The 19233-nt window shown below is 40.1% G+C and overlaps 2 protein-coding genes across 3 annotated transcripts in view; one reads left to right on the top strand and one right to left on the bottom strand.

Annotated features, from left to right (window-relative positions):
- SPATA17 (spermatogenesis associated 17) overlaps positions 1-12917 on the bottom strand; it is a 59253-nt gene extending 46336 nt beyond the window's left edge. Inside the window, exons 1-5 of the mRNA XM_045587116.1 lie at positions 12671-12917; positions 8768-8857; positions 7312-7393; positions 3856-3906; positions 318-421 (exon numbers count right to left, since the gene is read on the bottom strand). Coding sequence (XP_045443072.1) covers positions 318-421; positions 3856-3906; positions 7312-7393; positions 8768-8857; positions 12671-12738 — 395 coding nt within the window. The 5' untranslated portion in view covers positions 12739-12917. The remainder of the gene's footprint in view (positions 1-317; positions 422-3855; positions 3907-7311; positions 7394-8767; positions 8858-12670) is intronic.
- Positions 12918-13019: 102 nt separating this feature from the next.
- The window catches only part of GPATCH2 (G-patch domain containing 2), an 88498-nt gene continuing 82284 nt past the window's right edge, over positions 13020-19233 (top strand). For both annotated transcript variants that reach the window (XM_036453481.2, XM_036453485.2), the window contains exons 1-2: positions 13020-13196; positions 17885-18598. In XM_036453481.2, the coding sequence (XP_036309374.1) occupies positions 13141-13196; positions 17885-18598 (770 nt within the window). In that variant the 5' untranslated portion in view covers positions 13020-13140. The remainder of the gene's footprint in view (positions 13197-17884; positions 18599-19233) is intronic.

The following is a 19233-nucleotide window of genomic DNA, read 5'->3' on the forward strand; positions in this document are numbered from 1 at the left end:
ACCCTTGAGACTTATCATATTTAAGGATTCAGAGGTAACAGGATTTATTGTATAGATAAATTCATTTTAAATAAAACAATTTCATTGAAAACTAAGCTATTTTGCATAGAACCAAGGCATAATATAATCTAATGTACTGTTAGAAATACAAGATATTTAAATATAGTACCATAAGTTTTAAGTTAAATAGAATCACATTCCTATCTTATCAACACCTGTCTGCCTAAGTTATTCCTGAGTTTTAGAAATTATTCCTGATTATGGCTGAGTAACTGGTCTACAGTTTTCACTAGTGGAGTAGTGATTATGGTACTCACCTAACTGCATCATTGGTCTCAGATATGGCCCTCAGATATGCCTTAAAACAATAATAATTGAAGCAGTATTTCCGAATCTTATAGCCTCGCCATTGCTTCTGAATCTATTGAAGTGAGTAGAAAAATAAAATGTCAGTGAACATTTTTAGTGAAATCATTAACAGTTCATCAGAATAAAGGTAATGATGGATGATAATACATATAAATTATATCACAAATTTCTCCATTAACATAACAACATGTACAGGTGCCAATGTAGGTTGTAGTCATAGATTGCAAAATATTATAATGACAAAAATGTACTTCTGGAATATAATTTATTTTAAAATATTTATAATTGTTTCACAAATACTAAGTATGAAATTAGCTATGAAAGATTAAAAATATTTGCTTAACCAATTCCTATTAATTCTACTTCCCAACTGAACAAGTTTTTTGTTTTATATAACCAACTGACTTGAAGACTGTATTTGGTCTTACTGAAATTAATTTTTCTAAAATATGTTTTTATTGATTTCAGAGAAAGGATGGGAGAGGGAGGAGAGAGAGAAACATCAATGATGAGAGTGAATCATTGATCAGCTGCCTCCTACATGCTCCCTTCTGGGGATCAAGCCCATAACCTGGGCATGTGTCCTCACGAGGAATCGAACTGTGACCTCCTAATTCATGGGTTGATGCTTAACCACTGAACCACACTGGCCAGGCTGAAATAAATTTTTTTTTAAGTGGGCTTTTTAAATTCAGTGGTATCAGTTCTCTAAACAAAATGTCTTGCATCTTCATCAAACCATTTGAATACTTCTTTAAAAATAACAAAAGCGAACATTTATTGAGTTTTTATTTCATGTCCTTCAAAGTAATCAGCTACTTTCAGAAGTGATTGGTATGAAACAATTATTGTCATTGATCAGCTCTGAATAGATAATTTTAAACAGCCATTGCGAGCTCAGCAGATTACAGCTTGTTAACGGGCAACTTCCAAATGACCTCTTAAGCTAGTCAAATCAATGATGCATATTCCTCATTAAGTAACATCAAAACGTAAGTGGGCTTATAAATAACGTTTATTTTAAGCACTAAAACAAATGGCAAAAGCCTGATATATCAAAAGTCATCTACTCATAGGAAAGGTCTACCTCCATTGAGTTTACTTTAATTCCTCAAAATTCTTAGTGACCTTAATGTTATCAAAAGACAGAAAAATAATGTTTTCTCACCTAAAATGAAAAACAAAGACATGGCCCAGCTGGTGTGGCTCAGTGGATGAGCATCAACCTATGAATCCGGAGGTCTCTGTTTGATTCCCAGCAGGGCACATGCCCAGGTTGCAGGCTTGATCCCCAGTAGGGGGCATGCAGGAGATAGCCTATCAATGATTCTCTCTCATCATTGATGCTTCTCTCTCCCTCACCCTTCCTCTCTGAAATCAATAAGAAAAAATATATATACATATATATATTTTTTTTTTTTTTAAAAAGAAGACATGGACAAAAAGTTCACTAATAATGTAGCTAATGCTGATGCTCCAAATGTATATGAGAGCATACAGAAATAGAGCACTTATTCATAATTACACCTTTTTAATGATTTAGAATGAACAACACTCTGGAAAACTATACAAAGTAATTTTGCCTTCATATTAATACCACATATACTACTGTTAGGAAGCGGACTTCCTAAGCCCAGTGCTTTGGGGGCCTCTGGTGACACCCATGTTTAAGCAACAGCAGAAACGGAGGACCAGCTCTCTACCCCGCCACACAAACATGCACCATTGCCCCTCTAGATGGGACAGGGAGCGAAATGAGTTGGGCAGCTGAATCACCTCCTGCCATTCGCATAAGATACTAAAAGCTGTGCAGAGAGAGCTGGGTGGGGAAATTTGGGGGGCCAAACTGAAGAGAGATCTGCTACGAAGCGGCCAAGATGCCGGAGGAGAAGCAGAACCGCAATCTGGAGCGAAGTCAAATCAAAGACTCAAAAGGCAATGGAGTGTCACTCAGAGAAACAGGCCAGGAGCCAAGGGAAAAAGTTACTGAGCAACTGACTGCCCGACTGGCCTGGCCTGAGGGGTTTTGTGTAGATGCCCTGCGGGTTCCGAAGGCAGTGTAGACCAGAACTCAGTGGACCCGTCCGTGTTGGGGGACTTTGCCAGGACTCCAAAGCTCATGAGATCTTCCATCCATACGAGAACTGCACTAGCCAAATATGACCTCCCCACTTCCAGTCTGTCCACCCCACACAGCCCAGGCAGGAGATCAAAACAGCCTGAACATCCCCCACAAGGGCTAACATGACTCCAGTGAGGACTGGAGGGGCAGAGACAGAAAGGACTTTAAACAAACGACTTGTTTTACTCCCTGCTTAGAGCAAGCCAGTGTTGGTTGATATATTAAGGGATATCAACATCACTGACTACAAGCCTAGTACTGCAGATACAAAGAAGATCAGATCTGAGGCCCCAAGGGACTTACAGAGGGGAGGGGATGGGGATGGATACAGCGTAAATGAGTAAGGCTAATAAGATGTCAGAGGTTCTAGAACAGAAGGGTGTCCATGGTAAAACAAGGACATCAAAAGAGAGAGTGATCAAAAGAAAGAAAAAGAAAAAAAAAAAAGGAGAGAGAGAGAGAGTGATCAGTTCCACATGGTAGACAGAGAGATACTGGAGACTGTCCCTAAGCGAGGCTCCCAGCATAGACACCCCTGCAGAGGGAGGCACCTTTCCGCAGGAATATAAATCATCAAAATAACGTTAATCTGCCCGCCAGAGTTCAACTCAGGACTTCCAGCGGGCATCTTACTGTCTTTTTTCACCCCCAATAAAATCCTTTATTACCAGAAGAAAGAATGAATAGATTAATGAAAGAAAATGTAAGAGAATGTAGGTTTTAAGGACATTAATAAAACCCGCGTAAGTAACTTCTCCATTTATAGTAGCTTCGCAATCAAGCTATTATATGACCATAATGTCTGAGACCAAAAAGAAAACAAACAAGAAAACTTTTGCCTTCCCCATTCCCCAATTCTGTGCCAATTTCAGAATCACCAACTCCAGCTTTCTCTCAGGAAAATAACACGTAACAATGAACACAGAAGTGATAGAAATAAAACTTCTAAGCTGGAAACTGACTTTATTACTGTTAAATCATTTGAATTATTTCTAATTGATTTGTATTGGGCAGGAATCTTAAATTCCAGAACCACGTTCATCTATTTATCACAATATTCTCTATGACATATGGAAACTAATACATTGCTTCATTAATATTTATGGTCTTTCTCCAGTTATGGCTCAGAGATATTTAACATTCTAAAACATAAGCATTGATAATTACATGTTTTACATTTTACTCTAATTTTTAATACTGCCAGGATTATTTAGTAGAGCTAACTTTTTAACTATGTTCTCTTTTCTCTCTTTACCATTAGCATATCAATCAAATTTGCATTATTCTGGTTTGCTCATTTTATTAAAAACGAATTCAAGGCACAATTGACTTTTCATTTGTTTAACAAGTGAAGAAATATTTACCCTGACAGCCATTGCATTGTAGATATTCATCTTCATATCATGATATGCTAACTGTGAATCAAGAAGGAAAAAAAAAAAAGATGGCATATATTTCAGTTACACAAAGACAGTGCAGTCTTTTCTTACATATAAAAGATAAGAATCTTTATACATAATACATAATAAGAGCTCTAGGCTTAGAAAAATGAAATCAAACTTTGTATTGAAGAGATAGGCTTCCTAATACATAATGCAGGCTTAACCAGAAAAATCTATGGTAGTCAAACTAGGCGCTAATGGAGATATATGATCATAAAATGCTCTCCGCTGAGTTTGATAATCAATGGGGCTCTACTGAGAATAGAATAACAAAGCAGAAATATTCACAAGTGCTGGTGACACGTAGCATTGTATGATTTATTCACTGGGGCTCTCTTAGCCAAAACTCACAGAAACATAAAAGGAATTCATATTTCAAGACGTCTGGTTTAATGAAAAATTCAAAGAAAGGCTGTCTTCAGTTGAAAGCGTTCAAGGATGGGGATGCAGCGATGGAGGAAAATTGTGCCTTCCAACCATCTGTACAAAATGCTATGTACTCAGCTGCCTCCCAAGGAATGCTCGGGAATTCTGTTCCGTTTAACATTCATTTTTACCACCATAAAACCATAAATACAATGATATCTCGTTACAGCAAATCCCCTGATACAGGGAAGACTTCCTCAAGTCTTGGTTTCTTTCTGGTAGAGACATTAATAAGCATGTCTCCGTTATAGCAAATCCCCATTTGCCACCATAGCTTATTTCAATGAAAACACTGCTTTCAATAACGCTTCCATCTCCATCCCAGCTTTTGATTAAAAATATAAGGTGAACCGGGGTCGCGAGAGGGCAATATACAGCAAAGGAATAAAATACACATGTTTTTCCAACACAAATTGCAACTTGATCTGTTTTTATTCAATGAAAATTCGTGCAACTAATAGTTCTCTGGAGCCCAGGTAACAGGTGCTGTGTCAGGCAAAATCAGAGACAAGTGCCTTCACATTTTACATAGGGTCCCGCTCTCCCTCCACCCTCCCTCCCCCAACACATCGGAATTTGTAGGAAAGACTTCTGCTGTAATTAGTATTATTTGCCTTGATTTGATCCAAAGCAAATTGTCTGTGCTGAGCAGCGCTGGCTTATTCATCAACAGTCGGGCAATTAAGAAACAGTTGGCTGCAATATGTTACTCACAAATGAACACAACGATGAGACTTCATTCTAAATTCACTGTCTTCGTGCTGAAACCGGTGTGGCTCAATGGATAGAGCATGGGCCTGTGGACCGAAGGGTCCCAGGTTCGACTCCGGTCAAGGGCATGTACCTTGGTTGTGAGCACGTCCCCAGTAGGGGGTGTGCAAGAGGCAGCTGATCAATGTTTCTCTCTCATCGATGTTTCTGGCTCTCTCTCTCTCTCTTCCTCTCTCTAAAAAAATCAATAAAAATATATTTAAAAAAATAAAAATAAAAGACAAAGATTTGCTCTTTTATAAAAAAAAAAAACACACAAAAAAACCCCAAAACAATCGAACAAACAAACAAAACAAAACAAAACAAAAAAAACATGCACATATGGATACCAGAGCGGATGGGCCTTCATTACTTTCCACAGCAGTGTCACCCTCATTTCATAATTTTGAGTGGAATCATTAAGATGATTGATTACCAAATAATCATGAGTATTTGTGGCATATGCTTTGCCTTGTTTGCTGGCAACCGATACCAACCTGGTGATTATCAACAGCTGATTTTTAAAATAACCTATATTTTTCCAAACCCCCAAAACAATTAAAAGTCAATTTCATTCTTTCTCCCAGTTGCTATTGATAGAATCTTTAAAAGCAGGTGAACCAGCCGAAACTGGTTTGGCTCAATGGATAGAGCACATGTGTCAAACACAAGGCCCGAGGGCCAAATCCGTCCCGCCAGGCCTTGCAATGTGGCCCGCACCGCGCTGTCATCACTGCACTCCGCTGGGTTTCCATCACAATGACAGTTTATGACTGTTCAGTAAACCATTCGGCCCTCGATTTAGGCTGGATTTTAGATTTTGGCCCCTTCTCTGATTGAGTTCGACACCCCTAGGATAGAGCATCGACTTGGGGACTGAAGGGACTCGAGTTCGATTCCGGTCAAGGGCATGTACCTTGGTTGCGGGCATATCCCCAGTAGGGGGTGTGCAAGAGGCAGCTGATCGATGACTCTCATAGATGTTTCTAACTCTCTATCTCTTTCCCTTCCTCTGTACAAAATCAATAAAATATATTTTAAAAAAATAAATAAAATTATATAAAAGCAGGTGAACCAAACTAAATTCATTTCATAATTCGGTGAAAATATATGAATAAAGTTTAAGTTAATATTAATAGTAAGTCAGAGTCTTAACATATTCAGTTTTAGGTGTTTATTTAAAAGGCAAGACCCTGAAGGGAAAAATACATTATCTTTCAGTTTTATGATCTGACATCAAAGGGTGCCGAGTGTTGACTTGTTAACATAACTTATTAGGAAGTTCTCTAAAGAAATTTATTATAAAAATTGGGCCGAGGATGGTGTTCCAGATGCTCTGGAGATACAGCCAGAGCTCCTTGCAAGACACCACCACATGGAGGTGTCCTAACGTCGTCAGCACAAATGCAAAGAGCTCACATCTTTCTTCTTTTCTTCCCTTCCTTCCCTTCCCTCCCTTCCCTTCCTTCCTTACTTTCCCTCCCCTCCCTTCCCTTCCCTTCTCTTCCCTTCCTTCTTCCTTTCCTCTCCCTTCCCTTCCTTCTTCCCCTTCCCTCCCCTCCCCTCTCTTTCTTCCCTCCCTCCTTTCCTTTCTTCCAGAAATATATTTTATACATTTTTATTGATTTTAGAGAGGAAGAGAGAGAGAGGGGAACATCAATGATGAGAGAGAATCATTGATTGACTGCCTCCTGCATGCCCCACACTGGGGATCCAGCCTGAAAATGGGGCATGTGCCCTGACCAATTATAAAACCATGACCTCCTGGTTCATAGGTCGATTGCTCAATCACTAAGCCACACAACCCAGGCTCAATTGATGTTTATTGACTGTGTTATGGGCCAGAGAGCAGTGTACATGTTGGTGATCCACAAATGAACAAGCTACAGTGTCTACTCACCATCTAAAAGGTAGAGGAAAATCATCAACAAATAAGTACGTATATACTGTGAAAGGTTCTTTAACAAAAATAAAGCTCTGGTGTCATTTGGTTGCAAAGAAATTAGTCATCACTTCTCCACGGGAAAATCAGGAATGGCCTCTCAGAAGAGGTCTCGCACTAAAATTTAAATCCAATTTTGTTCGTATGTAAATATTTACCACAGATAACTTAAAAATTACTTATAAATCTGACTGAAGTGAATGAGTTATGGCATATTGTATAATTTTAATACAACCATATATAAATTGGGTAATATTTACCTTTATCTTGCGTTGATAACATTTCTTTCCTAAGTAACTTCTCCACCATTTCTGAATAACTGTTGCAACTCTGTGTAAATACCTGAGTGAAAAATATGCTTATTAGTATGCTTTCACCGGAACAAAAATATCTCTTACAACCTGCTTAGAATATACCTTCCTGCTATTCAAAAAATCAAATTCAAAGCCAACTGAATGTGTACTTTCAAACAGTAGAGAGTTTCCATCCTGGGAAAGAATTCATAATGTATAGAAGAGGGGGGGAAAAAGTATAGATAATGATTCAGTATTTCTTTGGGGCTGCTGATGAAATAAATTCTTTAAAATTTCAATTATTCTTCAATATTTACTCTCTAAAGTATTCTTTTATTCTAAGACAATAAAACCAGTCATGGTGACATGTTGAGAGATAAGACAGGCACTATTGCTGTGAATCACTGCAGAATTTAGAAATACTTCTTGAGGTTAGAAAACGGTTCCCCACCCAATTCTTTCCTTATATTACTCAGTCTGTCCAGGTGAATGTTGTGTTCGCTGAATTCAAAAGACTTTCTTTGCTGCCAAGTTCCTAGTTTACTGTGATCAAAGATGAAAACTTCATACTTTAAAGTATATTTTTACTGATTTCAGAGAGGAAGTGAGAGGGAGAGAGAGAGAGAAGCATCAATGATGAGCAAGAACCATTGATCTACTAGCTCCTGCTTGCCTCCTACTGGGACACCAGCCTGCAACCCAGGCATGTGTCCTGACCTGGAATCAGAACCATGACTTCCTGGTTCATGAGGCGATGCTCAACCACTGAGCCACACCAGCCAGGCAAAACGTCACACTTTAATTTGCATGCCTGGTTTCTACTAGGTAATCATTTAAAGACATACACAGTATGATCTCTAGCCTGCATTCTGAATTATTACTGATGAGGCATATTCGTCCTTCACCTTATCCAGAAATTTTTTTTAATTTTTTCAGAATGGAAGGGAAACTGAAGGGAAGTTTGAGCATTGAAGAGCAAGTGGACCAGTTAAAGAGCAAGTTCAATCCTTTTGCAATAGGAATGGCATCATTCCAGTATCATTTACCAACTTATTGGAAAAAAATAAGCTTTTTTTTTTTTTGGTTTGTTTTTCTTCTTTCTTACCAGTCAATGAATTAATTGCTATTAATATCAGTCATTTGTCAGTCATATTCAGTAGAATTTGAAGAAAAGAATTTTGTCAAATAGGTTTACAATATTGAGAATAGCTGCAAGTTGAGAAACGGTCAATATAATTTTCTTTTCTGATATGTAAGAAAAATGACCAAAAAAATTATATCTTTAAAAAGAAGATTATATACCTCATCAGCTACATTACAGTAACATAAAATATTACTTGAAATGAGCATTACATGCATAAGTTACATTTTGCAAGGAGTATATTTTTATGGTGTATCTGAATTTTCCTGGACAAAATTATACCTGATATACGTCCGAACTTTACATCCTCGATACCAGCTCTGGATTGTAACTGCTGCATCATTTTCTTTTTTTCTAAATGCATCCACAACACTTAAAAAAAAAAAAAAAGAAAAGAAACTTTTCATTAGTGACTAATATAATTCTAAAGTAAGTCAGTCAGTTAAACTTAATGTTTAATTTCTTCCAAAATGGTCATGACCAATCAAACATCATTTTAAATAGAAATTAAAAAAGAGGGCAGAGCATCTGTAGTATTTTCAACAATAAAGGTAAATTTAAAAAATACTAGATAGGAAAAAAGCATTTCAGAAAGCATAAGCTATATTTAAAACATAAACCTTTCTCTGAGGGGCCATGTGTTTTCAACAGTTTTACTTTTTTAAAAAAATTTTTATGCTCACTTACTTTTCAACTAACTAATTTACAAGTGATGTTATAAGAAAATAAAGAAACAAAATAAAGAAAAAAAACATATCAAGCGAGATTAAAATGTTTGCATATTTCAGTCATTTCATCAGTTACACTAATCGCTTCTAAGTAAAATAAATCTATCACAGAATGCCAATTTTAGATAGAATTCTCAGAAAGTCCATTTCAGTTAAAGGAGGCAGGGCAGAGGGCCATGGGGTTATAAAGAGATAAAGATACAAAATGCAGTCATCAGATCTATTAATTTCCAGTCCAAAGAGGTTCAATGAAGACACACTTCCATTTTCATTTCAGCAATCATTAGCATGCTCCCTTCCTCCCCATTTGATGAAGTGATTTGCTCAGGGCAACTACTGTGGGCACAGAGGGACTTCCCTCCCAGAATCCTGCTGGGCACATAAATAGCATTTTATGTTTGCTGAATGAATAAAGAATGGCCAGCCATCTATTTCTTGCTTTTAAAAGCAATTCCCTCAGAATTACGGTTTTTGGGAGAGAGGTTATTTTTTTGTTGCCATTAAAGGTTATATTAAATATATAGATTTCATCATGTGTATTCATCATAATTAGAAGAAAAACAGAATGGAAAGTAAAAACACTTGAAACAATACAAATTCTTAGACAATATTATAACATCGGCTGAGAGAAAGAAAAACAGGATGAGCTGTTAAGCTGTCAGTGACCAGGAGTTGGAGAAATAAGTAGGTGGATGCTAGTTATAGGTAAGAAGGAGAGCTACCCAGAAAGCCTGACAGAAAAGGGATCCACAAAAGCAAAGGGAGGAACCAAAATTTGCATCAAAGGCAGTGATCTGGATGTGCAAAAGCGTGCTGCCGACCTGTGTGGCTCAGTAGTTGAGTGATAACCTAGTAACCAGGTTTGATTCTGGGACAGAAAACATGCCTGGGTTGTGGGCTGGATCCCCAGTGGAGGGCCTGCAAAAGGCAGCCATGTTTCCGTCTCATTGATGTTTCTCTCTCTCTCTCTCTCTCTCTCTCTCTCTCTCTCTCTCTCTCTCTCTCTCTGATGTCTCTCTCTCTCTCTCTCTCTCTCTCTCTCTCTCCTCCCCCAAATCAATAAAGTCATATTTTAAAAAGACAACAACAAACAAGAGCATGAGAAGGAAAGAATGACGTCACTCAGTAAGGCTGATGAGAAGTGAAAGTCTTGATAATAGGATTAAATGATTTTTTATGGTTATTTTACCCACTGTTGCCATTAACATTTAATATCACAGTAGACCCATTTTCCTTTTTCTTAATGTTCACTATTAAAATGACTGAGCATAGCTGTCTCTTCTTTTCCACCAATAATAAACACCTACTACCCTTACAAAAGACGGAGAAAAAGTATGAATAGGTGTATAGATACATCTAATATGTCCTTTCAACTTACCCTTTACTTATGATTGTTGTTATGCAAAAGATAAGCAATCAAATTATCTAGTTTGAGTTTATGTCTTCTAATATCTCCTGGTAATAGTGTTAACATATAATACATAGCCAAGAGCAAAATTAAGTTGCTTCATTTTTGAGTTATAAATAATAATGTATATAAATCCAAGTACACATATTGTACTATACTTATTAGAACTATATAACTTAAAGGGAAACATTTAAAAATATCTAGTAGTTCACTTACTGCTAAGTTTTAACTTATGTGCTAAAATTTGACTTCTATACACATTTATTTATTGCTCCCTTTTCTAAAAATACTGCTTAAAAATGAAATTTACAGATATTTGGATTACCACTGGGCTGCTGACTACTCATACAATATGTCATGAACTGCTAGACATTTTATGATTAAAATGAAAAATGTGGGTAACACTTTATTTTAATGGTATATTAATTAGTTCCAAATTATGATGAAAAATCCTATAGCAGTGAATAAAACATGACATCTACATGAATTTGAAATAAATTTATTATGATCAGTATTATCACAATGAATACTAAATGAATTATTAATGATGAAAGACCAAAAGTATTAATGGGAATGTAATAAAACATTGAGAAAAAGCTGGAAGTTTCTAGTCAATTCGTCATCAACTAGAAATAAGCACTATAACCCTGGATAACACTATATTCTTGTGCATATATCGGGGCCACAAATTAACTGCAATAAATAAAAATGAAAAAATGTGTGGTGAAATATCTGTTAAGTAATATGCAAAAACTATGCATTTTGCACATTAATATACAGTGCTTACTCTGCATTCTATGTATTAGCTACTAAATACTAGATTAAAAACCCAGTAGTTTTTCCTTCCTTCTCATTATCCTATAACTTGTAACTATTTTAGAAACCAGGAATAAAATTCCAATATTAGCTGCCCTCTAATTATAAGCTATATTGATGTGTAAAATTATTAGTTTTTGAATATCATTTCACTCTTAGCTCTCAAGGATGTCAACTTCCTTAAAGGTAGACACTATGCCTAATTTATACTTTGTGCTCATATGATTGCCCACATGCCTAGTAAGCCCTCTCCTATTAATTAATATATGGATACTGGAAAATCTCTGCTCCTGTTTTGACCAGTTCGCTCTGAGACCCACGATGAATCCGAGCCATGAAAGAGGCATCCCCTTGACATCTGTGTAGGTCAAGTTCAAGTTGGCTTTTCTGAGGATTTGTTCCCCCTCTTGACAAAAAAAAAAAAAAAAAAAAAAAAAAAAGACACCAAATAGCCCACAGCCAATAGTCCACTTTAGATATTGTCCATTTACTGGGACAAATGAGTCACAGAACAGAGTTCAATGATGGTTTTGAAAGAATGGAGGCACAAATTTCCAGGTATGGGGGACACACTAGCTCACCCAGACTGGGGAGCCCATGTTATCCCAATCAGGTTCTTTTTTTTATCTTTTTAAAATATATTTTATTGATTTTTCACAGAGAGGAAGACAGAGGGATAGTGAGTTAGAAACATCGATAAGAGAGAAACATCGATCAGCTGCCTTCTGCACACCCCCCACTGGGGATGTGCCCGCAACCAAGGCACATGCCCTTGACCGGAATTGAACTTGGGACCCCTCAGTCCGCAGGCCGACGCTCTATCCAGTGAGCCACACCGATTTTTGGCCCCAATCAGGTTCTTAAACCTCTTTTCATCCAACTGCGGAGTGATGATGTCATAAACCCCTTTTGCAATTTCATGGACGCCTGGCTTTTCCTTACATGAATACTAAATGAATTATTAATGATGAAAGACCAAAAGTATTCATGGGAATGTAATAAAACATTCTCAAGCTGCTATCTACAACGCCCCCTCCACTCCCTAAGGGTAACCCCTGGTAGGGTGACACTACTTTCTAAACTTGTGATGATGATGATCCGCAGCCAAGGAATGAAGAAGGGCAGGTGTCTATTTCTCGAAGGAGGAAACGTGTGGTCAGGAAACCTCTGCTGAGACCCGGCTGCCTGCACACCCAGCCGGCGCTGGGCGGCCCCGGGCGGCGGCGGGCTCACCTGTTTCGGAAGTAGAACTGATGCGCTAGGAGGGCGGCCCGCTGCTGCAGCTGGGCCAGCCTGGCCATCGCCTCCGGCGTCTGCCTTCCCGCTGGTGTTGCTCTCGGTCTCCAAGGCAACCGGGCCAAACCATTCGGCAGATTCCGGGGGGGGTTTCCGATGTTGGTGTACTCCACTTTTTGCCACCCTGCTTGCTTCTAAAACATTAGAGAAAAAACCAATATACTTTTAGTAGCAGCTAAATTTACTTTGGTGGCCTCTGTGAGTAAAATCAGGAGAAGTGAGGCAGTGTGTAGGGGGCGGTGGGAGAGGACTGGTGGTTGCTCCCGACTTCCGGTTTCCGCCTCCATGGGGGTTTCCCGGAAGCTGCGCTCAAAATGCTGAAGCGCTCGGTGCCCGTCTCTAGGGTGGCGCTGATTGGAGTCAGTCCTCGGGCCTGAGCCTCGAGGCTAGGCTCCTGGGTGTCGTTAATGTTCGGGGCCGCGGGGCGCCCACCGATCGGAGCTGCAGCCGCCGGGAACCGCTGGTGAGGCTGGAGGCCCTAGGGGGGATGCGACACAGGCCGGGGTTCTGGCCCGAGGCCGCCCGACCTGGTTGGGGGAGTGGTGGCGGGCGGCCCGGAGGCAGGCCTGGCCCCCACGCGTGTCGGGGTGCACGCGATCGGAGGGGGCGGGGGTGCAGGGGATCGGTGACGGGAGGCGGTGAACGCTGGCTGATGGCTTGTCTGACACGCCGCGGCATTTTAGGGGCAAAGCTTTCTGTACTCCTGGGGCAGGCAGTTCACTTCCCAGGGATGTGTTGACAGGATCAGGGGCGGGAAGCTTGGATCCGAATCCAGGCCTAATGCCCGCATTTACCTTTAAAAATGGGCTAGGTCATATCAGATCAAATTCCAGAGATCTAGAGGTTCTGGAAGTTTGATAGAGGAAGCGACCTCACCCTCCCGCCCACCCCTACCCTCCCGCCCACCCTACCTACCCACCCAGGCCCCTAGCCACCCACCCAGGCCCCTACCCTCCCGACCATCTTACCCACCCAGGCCTCTACCCTACCCTCCCAGACCCCACCCGTTTTTATTTTTGGAGTGGGAGTAACTGTTTCTGTCCCTCGAACATCCCATTCTAGTTCAAATGAGAAAGGTAAGGACATGGAAATAAATGCCAGGATTACGTCTGGGGCTTGTCAACCCTTGTCACTTTAGAATGACTTTGTCTCATCAGATTGCTTCCTCTGTACCCTTATGACTGACAGCCCTGTGGTAAGATTATTACTGGGACTGGCACGGAATACTGGAGTGACTTGTCTACACTTCCATACACTTTTCAGTCCTAGAGCTGGGGTCTGGGTGACCGATTTCCAGTTGAAAACCCCAATGCCTATTCCACTTTCCTCCCACCATCTTTTCCTCCAAGCATACCCAAGGCAAGCAGTGAAACATCCAAGCAGATTTCCTACTGACAGTGAATTCTCAAGCACCAAGAGTTGAACAACAGGTGAAAAGTGGCCAAAAAAAAAAAAAAAAAAAAAAATGTATGTCCATTCCTAGATTAGACAATGAATGAGAACACAGGGAATCCCGGTTCTTTCTCATCGGAGAAGATAAAAGAATATCTTGTTTGGACAGAGATCAGATCATCCTATGGCTCATTTTATAATGAATATAGATTGTTTATGCTCCTTTGAAATTCTCACATTTTCCATTCAGAAAAGCAGGGAACACATTTTTTTCCTCCCCAATGGTGATGTGATTTAGCTTAGAGTAAAACATATTTCTTAAGTGTTTAGTATTTCTTCTTTTGGCAATGGATATACTGTGTAACCACCACACTGAACAAGATTAAGGTGACCAGATGAGCCGCTTTTGGCGGGACAGTCTCGATCTTGAACAATTTGTCCAGAGTCCCGCGGCGTTTTAAAAAAGTCCCGATTTTTGGAAAGAGGGACGTCTGCTCACCTTAAACAAGATATAAGACTCTTCCATCACCTGGAATCACATCTCCAGGGTATTTTTACTAATGTTTCACTAATCAAGCTCTTTGTTAAGGAAGGGAGACAAAACGTGCTGTGTAGGACTGGTCTGCTGGTGCTGTCTTGATACTGACTTGTGGGACACGTGACTATTTAATTTAAAAATGTGACCCTTTCAACTCCTTCCTCTCCCACCTTCTACCAAAATCCTGGTTAGGCACCTCTTTATAATATAGTTCTCTCTCTCTCTTTTTTTTTTTTTAAAATATATTTTATTTACAGAGAGGAAGGGAGAGAGATAGCTAGAAACATCCATGAGAGAGTAACATCGACCAGCTGCCTCTTGCACACACCCTACCAGGAATGTGCCCGCAACCAAGGTACATGCCCTTGACCGGAATCGAACCCGGGACCTTTCAGACCGCAGACCAACGCTCTACCACTGAGCCAAACGGGTTTTGGCTATAATACAGTTCTCTTTTAAAGAGCCTACCCTGTTTTCATTTGGCAGCATACGATTCACCCTTAAGACAGTGCCAAGCACTTAATCAGTGTTTTTGAATGAAATTCTTGAAATCGTGCTTGATTTGGCAGAGTGAATGTGTTCCAGACAACTGGAACCTTTGCTTTCTAGTTTATCTGCACAGCCACCCTGTCATTCATCATTTTTACTGGATTTTTTTAAGTAACGTGCCCAAGTGTCATTTGTAGTATGATTTCAGTATATTTACAAAAATTCTTAAACAATCCACGTATATTACCTATTAATGTACAATGCCTTAAGGAATAACGTACAATATCTTAAGGAATATGTGAACTGGAAAGAATATGTCTGGATTTGTTAGCCTACCAGGAATTCCTGATGTATTTAACTCTCATCTTGACTACTGCTTTTAGGCACCAATTGGGTAATTTATCTCGTTGTTAACAATTTGCAAAGTAGAACTAATACTATATTCTATAATATAGATGCCAAAGGAAGGAAAGTTTTATACAATAAAGATCCTGTGACTTTTTATGTGTCGGGAAAGGAATATATACGTTTTGTTCAAGTAAATCTTATAAGTGATTCATATTATGTTTTTATAAAAAAATGTTATAATAGTTGAGTGTCTGCTATTTCCTGCCTCAGCACTCACATACAATTTTGAAATTAGGATCCTAAATATATCTAAATTGGTTCATCTAACATTAACTTTTAAATTTTGATTCATTTGGTGGACAAATAACATTTAGTATTTAGATAGACTTTTATTTTTACATTATTAATAATTTATACTTGAAGTCAATTTCTGGGCTTTTGGAGGAAGTATATTTAAAGATTGACCTAAACAAATTTTAAAAATTAAGTCCTTCATAATTAGCATACTGAACATTATTTATTTAACTTTGTGGCTTTGCTTTTAGAAAAAACATTGAACTGTTGATTTGGGACCTTTGTTTCTATAGTTTCATTTCTATTTGGTATTTTTAGGTCTGGAAAACTACATAGTGAAATATGTTCATTTTTAAATAACTCTTTTTTATTGTCTTTAATTTCATGTTAGGTTTGTTTGAGTTAAGTTTCTGTTTCAACAATTAGAAATCAAAGCAATGGCCGGTATGATTTAGGCATAAGACTCATTTAGGCATAGCTTCTTAACATTCATATTTATGGAAACCTTTTAACCATCTTCAATAGTATGCCCTTACCTGACTCACTTATTAACTATCCACTTAGAGTATGTTGTTAATATGGCAGAAGTGTGGAAACCTGGATTGCTAAATTTTTAGTCAAGTCATCTTTTTCCTTGGCTGCTTGCTCATTTTTTTAGTCATTCATCAGTATGCTTACACAACAGTTTTGTTTTGTTTTTCACATCTATGGTTTGTCACGCATCTGTGATTTGTCAAGCATTGTGCATGCGTTGCTCATACATGGCAGGCCCAGTTGGGTCACAGGTGTTTGTTTTTAGTGCTCATTAAAATGAAAAGGCAAAAGTTGAAAGTTATCGGGAATTTGCGAGTGTCTAAAATTATAGACTACAGAGAGTCTATAAAGCTGGAGTCAGCAAAGCAGGCCTGCCTTTACCCGGTTTGTAAATAAATTTAATCAGAGCACAGCCACACTCATTTGCTCATGGATGGCCTGAGGTATTTTTCCTCTTATGATGGTGAAGGTTGATATTTTTGACCCACTAACCTTCAGGGCTTACAAGGTTTACCAACTGGCCCTTTACGGAGAAGTGTGCCTACCCCTGCTATAGACTGTAGAATTGTATAATCTACAATTAGAATACTTTGATCCCTAAGGACTTCTAGAACACTGTAAGACACTTCCATCTGATATCCTCTCCAGGGTACCTTTCTTAAAATGTTTCACTCTGCAATACCTTGTTAAGGAAGGGAGACAAAATGTGCTCTGAAGACTGATCTGCTCTTGCTATGTTCATACTGACTTGTGGGACAGATGACTGATTTAGAAATGTGACTCTTTCAGCTCCTTTTTCCCCCTCTGGTTTCCACCTAAATCCTGGTTAGGCACTCCTTGATATTACTATAGCTTCTTAGCATCCATATTTATGGAAACCTTTAAACCATCTTCAATAGTTTACTGACGTATCTACTGAACTACTAGTAAATCCTTTGAGTATCTTGTTAACGTGGTTGTTTATGATCTTCATATTTGAATTACCTGTAACGTTTAAGAAATAAAATCCGAGTACTGGGCCCTCCATCACATCAGCTGATCTAGAATCTTCCAGAGTTGGTTCCAGAGGACCAGTGTAATTTATAAACATTCCCAAAGAATACGGATGTCTATCCTTGCCAGCTAGCGGATCACTTCCTCACTGGTGAGAGTTCAATGGCTTCTGTTTATTTTTATTAAAATAGTAATTTAAGAAGGCCAAGAGACTTCCAGATGAACTCTAAGCAAAATGAAGGGCCATTTTAGAACAGCGAGGCTCCCATTGAATTTGAACATAGTTTCTGTGTCAAACTGCTGCTCGCGAGCCACATGTGGCTCTTTGGCCCCTTGAGTGTGGCTCTTCCACAAAATACCACGGCCTGGGCGAGTCTATGTTGAAGAAGTGGCATTAGGAGAAGTTTAAGTTTAAAAAATCTGGCTCTCCAAAGAAATGTCAATCGTGCTATTGATACTTGGCTCTGTTGACTGATGAGTTTGCTGACCACTGTCAGCTAGGCTAACATTTGGATGCTGAGTGTTTGTTTTGTTGACCCGTCTTTCTTTCTTTAAAAACCCAGGCATTTCAGCCGGACCATGGAAGAGCTGGTGCATGACCTGGTGTCGGCCCTGGAGGAGAGCTCGGAGCAGGCCCGCGGGGGCTTCGCGGAGACGGGGGACCATGCCCGCAGCCTCTCCTGCCCCCTCAAACGCCAGGCCCGGAAGCGGAGGGGGAGGAAGCGGAGGTCCTACAACACGCATCACCCGTGGGAGGCGGGCCACGGCCTGAGCGAGGGCTCGGACTCCAGCCTGGAAGAGCCGGGCAAGGACTACAGGGAGAACCCCGCCAGCTACAAGAAGGATCACAGCGACTCGGACGACCAGATGCTGGTGGCCAAGCGCAGGCCGGCATCCGCCCTGGGCGGCGGCGCGCGGGGCAAGCGGCCGCTGTGGCACGAGGCGGACTTGGCCTTGGACGGCCTGGGCAGCCGCAGCCTGCGGCGCCGCCGCAAGGTCAAGCGCATGGCCGTGGACCTGCCGCAGGACTCCTGCAAGCGCCCCATGACCCAGCCCCCCGACGGCTGCAGGGACCAGGACATGGACCACGACCGGGCGTACCAGTACCCGGACTTTCCCAAGAGCAAGGTCAAGAAGCGGAGGCTGAGGCTCCCCAGACAGGGCCCCAAAACCCAGGACGAAGGGCTGGTCTTGGACAGCGAGGAGCTGAGCCAGGCCACCAAGGACAAGATGGAATACGAGGAGCAGAAGGTCTCGGACGAGCTCATGAGCGAAAGGTGGCTTTCCTGTTTCCTACTTAGAAGGGCGCCTGGTTACCATGTTGTGGTTGTGGTTTTGTATTTTAACTATTATTATTATTTTTTTTTTAGAATGATGATGATCTATAATCATGGTAGTGCCGATACTGTTGAACCATGGTCGTATTTCCTTATAATTTATGATCAGCCCAAAGCAGAATTGCTTCTTTGATTTTACACAGCCTTTCGATGGTGTCGTGATGACGTACTTTTCAGATACAAAGAGAAAAGGGAAAAGATTTTCGATGGGAAAGGTTGTGCATTTGGATCATAGCACATTGGTAATTCCTAGGATTGGGTTTATAATTGTTTGTTTAATTATGGAGTTTTAGTATTGGCTCTCTTTAGTTTCACTTTTTTCAGTTTATTTTATTTTTTAAATATTTTGTTTTGCTTTGTTGTTGTGTTTTTGTTTGTTTGTTTGTTTTTAAAGAGAGCGAGAAAGGGAGAGGAAGAGAGCGAAACATAAATGGGCTGCCTCCCGCCTGTACACCCCTACCGGCAATCCAGCCTGCAACCAGGGCATGTGCCCTGACTGGGATTCAAACCAGCGACCTTTCAGTGCACAGGCTGATGCCCTACCATCTGAGCCACACTGGCCAGGGCTTTCAGAT

Source organism: Pipistrellus kuhlii, unplaced genomic scaffold, assembly GCF_014108245.1.
Source record: "Pipistrellus kuhlii isolate mPipKuh1 unplaced genomic scaffold, mPipKuh1.p scaffold_m20_p_25, whole genome shotgun sequence".
Lineage (NCBI taxonomy): Eukaryota > Metazoa > Chordata > Mammalia > Chiroptera > Vespertilionidae > Pipistrellus > Pipistrellus kuhlii.